Raw genomic sequence first — 12022 nt, forward strand, 5'->3', positions numbered from 1 at the left:
GCTGACTAACTCCCAGGTACCTATTTACTGCTAGGTAACAGGGGCATAGGGTGAAAGAAACTCTGCCCATCGTTTCTCGCCGGTGCCGGAAATCGAACCCTGGCCACAGGATCATGTGTCCATCGTGCTATCCACACAGCCACAGGCGCCCCAGTGTGTGTGTGTGTGTGTGTGTTCATTAAGTGCATATTTTAATTATGGGTTTTGGTAATAATAAACAAGATGAGAAGTTTAAAAAAGAAGTTTGTTTATTATGTCACTTCAGAACATCTTCAATCAAGCAATAAAGATATATGGAAAGAGTAAGGGAGGAACGGGAAGAAAGGTCATTGAGGGATATGGCAGTTTTCTAACAATCGCTGGAGGAGTCGAAGTACTCTTGAAGATGCCACAGTCGCCCCTGCTGTTGGCGCAGAGGTCCTCAGATTGTTTGGGACCTTAGAACCCGACCTTCAACTTCTCCCCCAGCAGACAGTTCTCTGAGATGGTTGATTACTTCTTGGCAACTTGAACTCCCGTTCCCGCCTTCTGTGCTGGTTTTGGAGGTCCGGGACGGTAGACCACCTCACCGGAGTGGTTGACGAGGAACTTTCCGTCTCCTTGTGCGATGGCGGTCCTCAGACCAGGGTAGTGGTGGATGTCGTCGGGGGAGATGTCGGCCACACCGGTGTTGAGCAGTTGGGTGAGGGTGTTGACGCGTTCACTTAGGGTCTGCGGGTTCTGTGGGAGAGAAAATATTTACAGCAGCTGCTGTGGTGGGTAGAGCAGAGTGTAACAAGACCACAGCAACACTTTGTACAGCAGCTGCTGTGGTGCGAAGAGCAGTGTACCAACTAGGTTCAGGATGTAATGTACCTGAATGTTCTTCATTGCCCTAAGTCTATATGTACAACCAGGGTCGAGCTAGGCTCGTAGCCCCCGGCTTCCGAATCTTCTTAGATTAATACAATGTTCTCACACTTCTGAGGGAGTGTTTGTGTGGCTGAGGGTGTGCGTGTGTATGGATTTAATATTTGTATTTATTACTTGTGTCACAAGGATCGAACTGTTAGCTCCTGTACCCCGACTTTCTAACCGTCATTTGTCTTGATTTTCTGAGTTCTGTCTCCCATGGTATGGGAGACAGTCTTCCGCTGTTAGGAAGTTTCTAATCTCATCATAGTTTCCCTTTCGGTATTCCAGCCTTTTACTTTTCGGTCCATTCCTTGGATGGGTTAATCCTACTTCCACCAGATACTCAAATGTTAGGACACAGTGCCTGGTCACTCATTGGCTATGGTGGGTTCTGATTTGACTTCCCTAATGTCTGACTCGTTCAGGGTAATTAACAGAACAAGTCTGTCTGGTTCATTATTCCCTCTCATACTTGTGTGTGTGTGTGTGTGTGTGTGTGTGTGTGTGTGTGTGTGTGCGTGTGTATTCACCTAGTTGTGCTTGTGAGGGTTGAGCTCTGCTCTTTCGGCCCGCCTCATTACTGTCAATCAACTGTTTCTAACTACTTCTACTATTTTTTTTCACACCACACACACACACACACACACCAGGAAGCAGCCCGTGACAGCTGACTAACTCCCAGGTACCTATTTACTACTAGGTAACAGGGGCATAGGGTGAAAGAAAGCATAGGGTGCTTATGAGTGCGCATGTCTGAGTGCATAAATTACACATTTAAGGATAAACTGAACACAAGAATCTAGAGCAGCAAGGCGCTAAACTCACGTTGTTTAGATTCAGGGAATGGGGCCCAGGTCCTCAGGGCTGTCCAGAACAATGTTGTATGGGAAGGTGCCAGGCTTGAAGGCGCTTTTGATGAGTCCGGATCCCAAGGCTAATGGGGCCGCGGCCCCAAACCTGAAATAGGTACTCAGGAGTTAGTCAGCTGGTTGTGGAGTTGCATTCTTGGAGGGGGGGGGTTACCTTGATATAAGCCTAACATGTATATATACACTGGCTGTCTGTCCCCCAAAACAATGAATTATTATAAGTATTATTATATCAGAAGAAGTGGTTTTGTTGACATCATAATACTAATATAATATTACCTAGTCACCGATAACATTAGTTTTCTATAGAAATGCAGTCATAAAAAATGAAAGTCATGAATGGGTAACAATGCTAGATATGAAAATTTCACAAACACAATCTATTTGATTAAATCGCAGTCAAAATAACAATAGCATTAATAATAAATAAAGCAGTGTAATAATATAGTTACACAATTATTGTATGGAAATAGGGTAGCCATTCAGGCTTACCAACTTTCCGCCCCCCAACAACGCTAAAAATGGTCTAACAGGTAAAATAGACATGAATTGCATAGGACTATATGAAGAATTAATAATTCATTTTATCGGGGACAGGCAGCTTTTATTCGTTACGTTAGACTTATATCGAAGGTTCCCCCCAGGGTCAGACTACTGACCTTCCCTAGTATGCAGTCCCACAACAACCTGACTAACTCCTATTTACTGGTAAGTAAATACAGTCATTAAGTCACAGGAAACATGCCCAACCACTTAGGTCCTGCCTGGGATGCGAACCCAAGATTTCCCTGATTGCAAATCGAGAACAAATCATACATAGATGCCCTAATCACCTTTTCAATAATAACCAGCATTTCACAAGCATACATGTTGAGTTTGCAAAGCGGCAACCCACCTAATTATCAGTACCTTAGTAAATGCTTTAGTCAATAATTTACATACATTGATAATTGATTTATAGAAAATATTATTCGGCCGTGGCATAAGCATGTAGGATACACGTCAAAATAACAATAATACAAAAATATTTACACGTTAATTAGCACAGCCGTTTGTTGACGCGTTTCATACCCAGCTGATACGGGGCGGCGCCACCATACCCTGCGCAGGACACCTCAGCGCTCACCACAACACCTTAACGCATTGTTGCTGTGTGCTGAGCTAGGTTGTTGTGACGACCGAGAGAGTGTGCTGAGCGAAGCTGTGTGCTAACGAAGCTGTGTGTTGAACTAGGCAGTTGTGCTGGCCGAAGCTGTGTTGAGCTAGGCTGTTGTGCTGAAACTCAGGACTGACGATGCTGTGTGCTGACGCGTTCTGTGCCCAAAACAGTGCTCTGAGCTGCACAATTGTTGAGAAATCGGGGTTATTATTTATTTTGCTTTAGTATGCTGTGTTGACAGCTGCTGTGCCGAATGCTGTGAGTTGGAACAATATTACTCGTGCCTAAGGCTAGGCTAGATGTTACGTTGCTGTGAATTCTGACACAATTCAAGTGTTGTTTTGCGGTGAAATGCTTGTGCGATTGGCAAGATATTTAACAGTGAATTTTCAAAGTAAAATAGTGCAATGAGTGTTTATAATTTTAGGAACGTTAAAGTGATCATTCCCGCTCAAATAGTCTTAAAAGTGTTAATGGAGAACGTGCCTTTTCTACTGAATTTTCTTGGGACCGATTTTGTGGCATCTTTGTCAGTGAAAAGCACTGGTGGAGACATATTATAAAACTGACAAAGTCAAATTAACCGAACATTTTAATGCTGGAAAAGATTCTTTTACGAAAATACTCTTACATATTCCATTAGCTGCACATGGTGAGGCTACGGACGAGGATATTTAACCATATATAATTAACATTTGCACATATACGCGTCTCCGTGGAAGAGCTCTGAGATCTCGGTAATGTTAAAAGATGTCTTACCAGCACGCTGCTCCAAGGAACCACGACGATCTACATCAGAGAATGTCAGCAAGAAATGTCATAAGTGTGGAGTGACTAGGCTTCTTCGGCTCAAGGTAAGACTGCATTCTCCGTTGATTTGTCAGTATTTACCTGAAGGGCCACCGTCTCTCAAGTGGCTTACTAAGTGTACAATACCTTGCCATGCTTTGTGCTACAAGCTCGAATATCCTAAATTGATTCTTTGTAAAGAATAGGAAAGAAATGTCATGGTCAGAGCAGACGCTGCTGCTCACTTGCGTGTTTCTGCGTTTCATGCTTGGCGTAAACCGATCAGGTTGGGCTTGGCTCGTTAGTCATACAACAGTTCAAGGTTCAAAGTTGCATTTAAAGGTTTAAGATTCATTAAACAAGCAAGTCATGACTTTATGATAGCCTCGCGAAATATGACACTATCTCCCACCGTTCAAATTTTCTCTTTCGGAGACTATTGCAGGGCCTCTATATTCCCCACTCCCTCGTACAGGACTTCCTCGAGGTCTCTGCTTCCCACTATCTCAAGCGGGTGTTCCTCGAGTCCTCTGCCACTAGCCATTCATTCCCTCGTGTAGGATCCTCCTCGAGGCCTCTACCATTGCTCACTCCCTCATGTAGGTCCTCTTCTAGACCTCTATACTATCCACTTCCTCACGGCTGTTTTAACTTTCCTAATGTTACTCATATACTCATCCTCCCCACCGTCTTCTCTCGTCTTCCTCTCTCTCCCCCCCCCCCCCTAACCTCTTATCCTGCCCCCGTTCCTCCCTCACCTCCTCTCCTCTGATGAATCCCTGATGTAGACGACGCGGCCGCCTTGGGCCAGGGGCGAGGCAGACGCCGCTGCCGCCACAACAGCAAGCACAACCTGGAAAAAGTAGAACAAATATACATTTTTGGTTGCTTCGATGGAGAGTAAAAAGTATACAAAAGAAAAAAGACGTGAATACCATTGTGTGCATCTTTTCGATAGTTTGAGAAAAGGTCATTTTTGGGTCTGACTTCTGTTGTCTGACAATGTCCTGTTGTCTGACTGCCTCCTGTATAATATATACAGGGTTGACTTCCAGCTCCTAAGACACGACTTTCCGTCTACTGGTTCACTAATGCAGTGATACAGTCTCTCCATCATTTCGTATTTATCTCTGATATGACACTATATTTTGACTACAGACACTGTTCATTGTCTGTGGTCACTATGTTCACAGTCTGTGGTCACAATGTTCATTGTCTGTGGTCACACTGTTCACAGTCTGTGGTCACACTGTTCATAGTCTGTGGTCACACTGTTCATAGTCTGTGGTCACACTGTTCATAGTCTGTGGTCACACTGTTCACAGTCTGTGGTCACACTGTTCATAGTCTGTGGTCACACTGTTCACAGTCTGTGGTCACACTGTTCATAGTCTGTGGTCACACTGTTCATAGTCTGTGGTCACACTGTTCACAGTCTGAGGTCATTATTATTATTATTTCAGAATAAACAAGTAAGTTAACATTATAGAAAGCATTACAATTATTCAACTAAAACGTTTAGTGTTGTGATAATACTAGTTTACAACCAATAGGTTTTTGGTTTAATTTCTACGGCAGTACCGACACATTTGGGCAACGGTTCCTTTCACCTAATGCATCTGTTCACCTGGGAGTAACTAGGTGTGTGGTAGTTAGACAGTTATTGGCTAAGGGACACTTCAATAAGGGCTTCCTGTGCCCGAAAATGCAAAGCCTAATCGAATTATTAAAGTATTATATACAAATTGAGGCAGATTGTCAAAACAAACAATAGCGCAATAATAAGCTAACAAATATATAACAACCAATGAAGCTAACGATATGTAACGAATGGTTCACCTCTAACAATAAACACAAAAATTTATATACCAAAAAATATTCAAAATCTTAAAAAAATGGAATTTAACATAAATAACGAGATTAACTTCTGGCAATAGGACGGGGGACTAAAGCACGAGAATTTACATCCTGGGAAGTCATTTTAAATACGTCAATAAATTCTTATCAAAATATTCACGTTTCAAATATATATTTTAGGAAGTAGTAAACGTGGCTTAAGCCCGACTTACTTAACGAAATTCGGTGTGAGAAATTTGTTCGTTCCTTAACCAGGGAAAGTTACTGTATTGATCATAAACGCAAAATTTACACCAGGCAATTACTTTTCACGTTAATGTTAACTGCTTCTCACAGTCTAGGATCCCGGGTTCGATTCCACGATGGTATAGACAGGAATGGACACATTGCCTTTCACCTAATGTAACTGTTCACCTAGCAGCAAGTCGGAGTTAGTCAGCTTGTTATGGGATTGCATCCTGGACGGGGTCTGTAAATCGACCTGGGGGGGGGGGAACTATCAGGGGGAAAGCGCCAAGTCATTACGACTATATAGCACTTTGGAAGGGGTCAGGATAAGGATTTGGGATGGGAAGGGGGGGATTACATTACACTCTGGCTTCCTGTCCCCCGACACAATGAATTATTATTATTATTATATATAACCCAGTCCACATACGAAATGAAAGTGACGATATTTCGGTCCGTCCTGGAGCCTAATGTGACGTATTTGACAACGGTTCCATCCGTTCTTGACCCTTATCAAGTAACTTGATAATGCAAATACTCGCATTTGTAAAGAAAATTGTATCCTTCAAGAAAATAGGCTCTGATTCTCATGCGCATTAAAATAGTCCCTTAACGTTTAAAAGGGAAAATAGATGTCGTATCTCAATAGATATCTGTCTCACACACCTATTCCCAAAGACATTATTGTAACTGACGATTAAAGGAGACAATTGAGTACTCACTAGGCCTATCATCGTGGTGGTGGGTAATGGTAGATGAAGCGACGGTAGGCTGTCAAACGACGCTGTTAGAGGTGTGGAGCGACGGGTTATGGCAGGAGAGGCAAGTCCTCCCTCTTATATACCCGGTGTTGGGAACCTATTTCCGTTTTTTGTGTGCGCCGGTCCTGTGCGCATCTCTGAAGATGTTACCGAGGATGAGTGTTTTTTCTTAACTCTGCGGTGTTGCATCTTAAGATGTTGTTTTAGATTAAGTAGCACGGGCTATGGTGAGCCCGTAGGGGACTTACCTGGCACAGGAGCAGGACTGTGACTGGGTACCTTATGAGTTGGGTATATTAATTATATGAGTGTGTTTTGGTGTTTGTGTGTGTGTGTGTGTGTGTGGTGAGATATCGTAATTTAGTAATCACGGAGAATTCTTTTCCGTGTAATTATTGAAGTAATGCTCTAAAAGAATAGGGTTGCAATTGTAAGAACTATATTGTTTATATTCTCGCTAGATAGTGTTGATTAAGCACCGTTTCCTTATTAACGAGAAATGGGAAGTATTTTAATGGCGTTCGTATATAACAGATAAAACTGTTATTTAGTGATAATCTTAGTTAATAACTCTCGGTTATTGGATCATTAGGAGTTATATTATCAGTAACTAATTATTATACAGTATACTGATAAAAGTAGAGAACCATGTTCAATTCTCCAACATATTAGTAATAAATGTGTCTAGAAAGACATTATCTGACGCAATCTGCCTCTCTATTACATGAGAATTTCAAAAATTTATGCGCAGATAAAGAAATATTAATTTATGTTAGTATTACAGTTAGTAAGGTTAATTGATATTGTGGTTAATATACAACAATAGTGTATTATGATACAATAGAGATGTATCAGTGTTGGAAATTTCCAACATAACTCCGGGGGGGGGGGGAATTCTCAGGTCGCAGTTCTGAGTACTGACGTACCCATTCCGAAGTTATATTATGGATTAGTAAATTAGTACGTTAGTTCGTTAGTAACGAATGTCCCGAATCTGTCAGAGACAGATAATACTCTAAGTCATTGTGGGAACATGAATTAAACATTGAAATATTAAATTATTAAGTCATCTGTAATCAAGAACTCTAAAGTTTACAATAAACTCAACAACTAGGGTCGCAGTGACATGTAATGGTTGTATTACGTAGCTGCCGAATTGTAGGCAAAGTCAGAAAAAGTTCTTAAGAACTGATAACATTATTGTATAAGTTGTATTCTACATTATTATACATCAATTAAAGCATTATTGGGGTCATTCAAGATCAAGGAGACGCTGACACTACAGTAAGATCACTGTCTAGGGTCGCTGTGACTTGTAACTATTGAGTTACTAGACAAGAACATCACGGAGCATCACAATCACTCCAAAATCAAATGAGGAATTTTGATTTAATATGCACTGCCGTGCAGTAGTCATTCTGACTGATGGTATAACTTAGTTGCTAGCTAGCTAAATTAGTGTAATATTAGAGAACTGAAAAGGTTTATTCATTAAAATTAAGGAAGATTCTGAGTCGACAGTGAGATTAGTAGCCTAGTCATTCTGACTTATGAGCTAATTGAATTGCAGCTCATAGGCTTGACACTGTAAACTCATTAATACATCCTCAACTTTAAATGAGAATTGAGTTTATTAAATCAGTCTCTTTAAGTATAGTCAACTGTAATTAATCATGAGTACAGACTAGGCTAGTACTCAGTTGACATGAACTAAAGTCCCTAAACCTACCTAAGTAAATGGTTTAAATTTCTAACCTACCTAAGTAGAGGACTAAGCTAATTGTGATAACTCACTAATTCTTAGTGGAGTTACTCTAGCTTGTGAGCAGTAATGTACTCGAATTAATATTGTGAGCTGTATTGAGCTCGTTAACAGGGTGAGCTATATTGAGCGCGTTAACAGTTAACAGAGTGAGCTATATTGAGCTCGAACTAACGAGGTGGAATATTGTAGCGTTCAATTATCATGGCGAGCAATATTGAGCTCGAATTCGCATGGGGAACAATAAAGCACTCAATTATTACGTTAATTCACAGATGAGCTGTAAGATCAGCTCGGGTTATTAGTGCAAGATCCTTGTTGAAAAATAGCTAAGCACGGAATCTAGGCAGATTCTCTGGTGAGCAGTGCTCGAATTAGCGTGGGGAGCATTGTAGCGTTCAATTATCATGGCGAGCAGTGCTCGTATTAGCATGGAGGAACATTAAAGCGCTCAATTGTTATGCTAACTCAGGGTGAGTTATATTGAACTCGAATTAACGAGGTGGAGCAGTGTAGCGTTCAATTATCATGGCGAGCAGTGCTCGTATTAGCATGGAGGATCATTAAAGTGCTCAAATATTACGTTAACTCAAAAGTAAGCTATATTGAGCTCATTAAGCATGTTAAATAACAATGCTTACGGTTTAATGGTAATGCATTAAACGAAAGGAAACCTAAGGTTGCTGGAAATTTAATTACTGCCAGCCACAATTAATCCTATTCAAAGATAATTTGTAACATTTTCCCAACCTAAACGTTTCACGGGTTATTAATTCTCTGTAAATTCACTTACGTATTGGTAAGTTTGCAAGGTTGTTCGTGCTGTGTTCCTACAACAATTAAGCAGAAACGAGAGTCTGGCCCTAGCTTCGGTAGGGGACAGACGTGTTGCTTCGGCGCTCCAGCAGTTGGTGTTGTTTGCCAGTTTCAGCCGGTTGGGGGCGGGTAGTTGTAAATTGAGTGTCTCTGCCACTTTCTGAGTAATGAAAGTTCTCTGGGATCTTGAGATTATCTTGAGATGATTTCGGGGCTTTTAGTGTCCCCACGGCCCGGTCCTCGACCAGGCCTCCCCCCCCAGGAAGCAGCCCGTGACAGCTGACTAACTCCCAGGTACCTATTTACTGCTAGGTAACAGGGGCATTCAGGGTGAAAGAAACTTTGCCCATTTGTTTCTGCATCGTGCGGGAATCGAACCCGCGCCACAGAATTACGAGTCCTGCGCGCTATCCACCAGGCTACGAGGCCCCCACCTTGATCAAATAATCCACGAGTGGTGATCTTGGCTCCTTTGTTCTTTACTTGAAGTTGGGTAGTGGGCAAAGCTGCATCCACTTGAGATGCTGGTGAAATTATTTTACATTCACTTCTCTTCACCTTGCAGCACTGTACTGGTGTAGATTCTCTACCTCCTATTCTAGGATTGACATAATTTGTCTTGACAAATTTGCACAGTGCAGCATGATGCTTGCCCCTTCTACACCTATTGCAGGTGTTCAGTGGGGTGTCACAGCTATTAACATTATGTGATTTGAGACACCTAGTACATTTGTGTAACTGTTTGGGTCGTCTGACTCTTGTGTCTTTATTAGGGTAATTGGTACATTTGTACAGAGTATGTTTTTGATTGCAAAACAAGCACATTCCCCATCCTACAGCTCGTTTAGGGGTTACCTGTTTAGGTAAAACAGTAACTGCAGGTTGTGATGGTTTTGCTGCTTGCATTTGCTTGTTATTTATTCTCTTGTGAGTACTTGGTGTACTCTGGGGAGCAATTACTGGGCTCTTGGGAGTGCTCTTTGGACCATTAGGTCCTTTAGAAGCACTTATGGGGCTCTTGGGCCTTACTGATGAATCAGTGTTTAACTTATTGTTATTTACATCGATTATTAGTACCCTTGTTACCTGGTGACAGTGTCACTTTAGGAGTTCCAGGTAAGGAAACTGATGTGGGTACAGTTTCGGTGCATTCAGAAGAGGCATTAAGTACCTGGTTTGCTGATTGATTGCTCATATTGCGCAAACCTGTAAATATATCCAGCATTGACAGGACATTACCATTCTGGTATAAATATAATTTATTGAGTGTGTCACCAGACAATTTTCTCTGGATGATAATTTTAGTCATCCACTCAGCAGTTGGGTGATCCACCTCTTTACTGAAGGAATTTAAAAGTGACTCAAGCTGAAAACTAAAAGCTTGTAAAGAGTCAACTGATTGTTCTGATGGAGATAATTCTAGTAATTGGTGTACAAGGTTTATAACAGTCTTCTCATTGTTAGCACTTGCTCTAGAAGGCTGGTGTGAGTAATTATGACTATTACTTGTGTTGCTTAAGGCTTCTTGCTTAGCCTCAGCTTTAATTACAGCTTCAGCTTTATCATTTTCTAGTTCAGATTCACTGATTATTACAGCTTCACTAAGAGTTTCATCTGCAGCTTCACTTGTTTCTCTGGGTTCCGTGAGAAGCTAGTTAATTCAGTAGCCTCATGCATTGAATTTATAGAATCCAGGGAATATTGAGAAGAGCTGTCTGAAAATTGATCAGACTGTAAATAAATTATTACGTGAAGTTGTATTAGATGAGATGGTAGAAAATGAAGGTTGAACTTCAGTTGTTGATCCTGTGTAGTGATCAATATTGATTAGAGGATTCTCCTCATTTTGAGGTAGCTCATGTATTTCGTCTGAGCTGGGTGTTTGCTTGGGTGTAGGTCTACTACAAAAATGTTCTAACAATCAGGAACATTTTGTGTCGCAAGCACTTTGTTATAGTGATCTAACTTGTCTTGAATTATATCTTCATAGTCGGCAAGATCAGATTCTATCGGACGCAATTCGTCTGGGTCAGTATTACTGACAAGGATCATGTTCCTATAAGACTCGATTATATCCTTTACATGGTCATATTTTTAGCTAGCCACCTTTGTGGAAATTTTTAGCCTGAAGACGTCAACTGAGTTAGTTCCTAAACAGTTGTCACATTTGTCAAGTAGTTTTGACAGGTGATTTTGAAGACCTTTCAAGATTCTTCCAGCTTTTTCTAGTAGCCATTCTGGCTGTAAGTTTGAGCCTTATAGGGCTTATATAGCTACTTGGACAGCTATGGTACTTGCTCCTTTATGTAGAGCAGGTATAATTATAGAAGCCTGATATTTTCTTGAGGCTGATTGTAATTTACCTCATTTAGAGGTTAGCTACCTACCTAATAATAAGTAACTAAGATTTGTGTGGTGCCTTGGTATCACTACAGGTGTTCCTTAGCTTAGCTCTTCAAAATCAGCCTTGGATGGGTAGTGAACTTACAGTAACACTCAAAGATGTACATAGAAACATGTAATAAATGTCATTACACAATAAATGGTTAATTCCACCCATTAGGGTCAGCACTACATAAAATAATAATGCACCAGCACTGTCTAACAGTACTAGTTAGGTAATAATCCTATCTATTAATGCAGTTAATGGTGTAGACTGAATTTGTACAAATCTTAGTACCGTATCAGTCTAAAATATCCTACCTCTGTTGGGTTGGCATAATAACTACAATAAATGTGGTGCAATAATGTGTAAAATAGTGCTATGTTTTTGGATTTTGTAATTTTATATAATATATACACTGGTAGAAATTATGTGTATAAGAAATTAAATGAACACATGAGTATTAATTGTGTTTTGCAAGTATTCTACTGCCGTAAATAATAT

The 12022-nt window shown here is 40.9% G+C and overlaps 1 protein-coding gene across 1 annotated transcript in view; it reads right to left on the bottom strand.

Annotated features, from left to right (window-relative positions):
• Positions 1–226: 226 nt before the first annotated feature.
• The window catches only part of LOC123746596 (uncharacterized), a 37094-nt gene continuing 25298 nt past the window's right edge, over positions 227–12022 (bottom strand). Inside the window, exon 5 of the mRNA XM_069318375.1 lies at positions 227–720. Within this exon, the coding sequence (XP_069174476.1) occupies positions 493–720 (228 nt within the window). The 3' untranslated portion in view covers positions 227–492. The remainder of the gene's footprint in view (positions 721–12022) is intronic.

The sequence above is a fragment of the Procambarus clarkii genome, chromosome 90, assembly GCF_040958095.1.
Source record: "Procambarus clarkii isolate CNS0578487 chromosome 90, FALCON_Pclarkii_2.0, whole genome shotgun sequence".
Taxonomy (NCBI): Eukaryota; Metazoa; Arthropoda; class Malacostraca; order Decapoda; family Cambaridae; genus Procambarus; species Procambarus clarkii.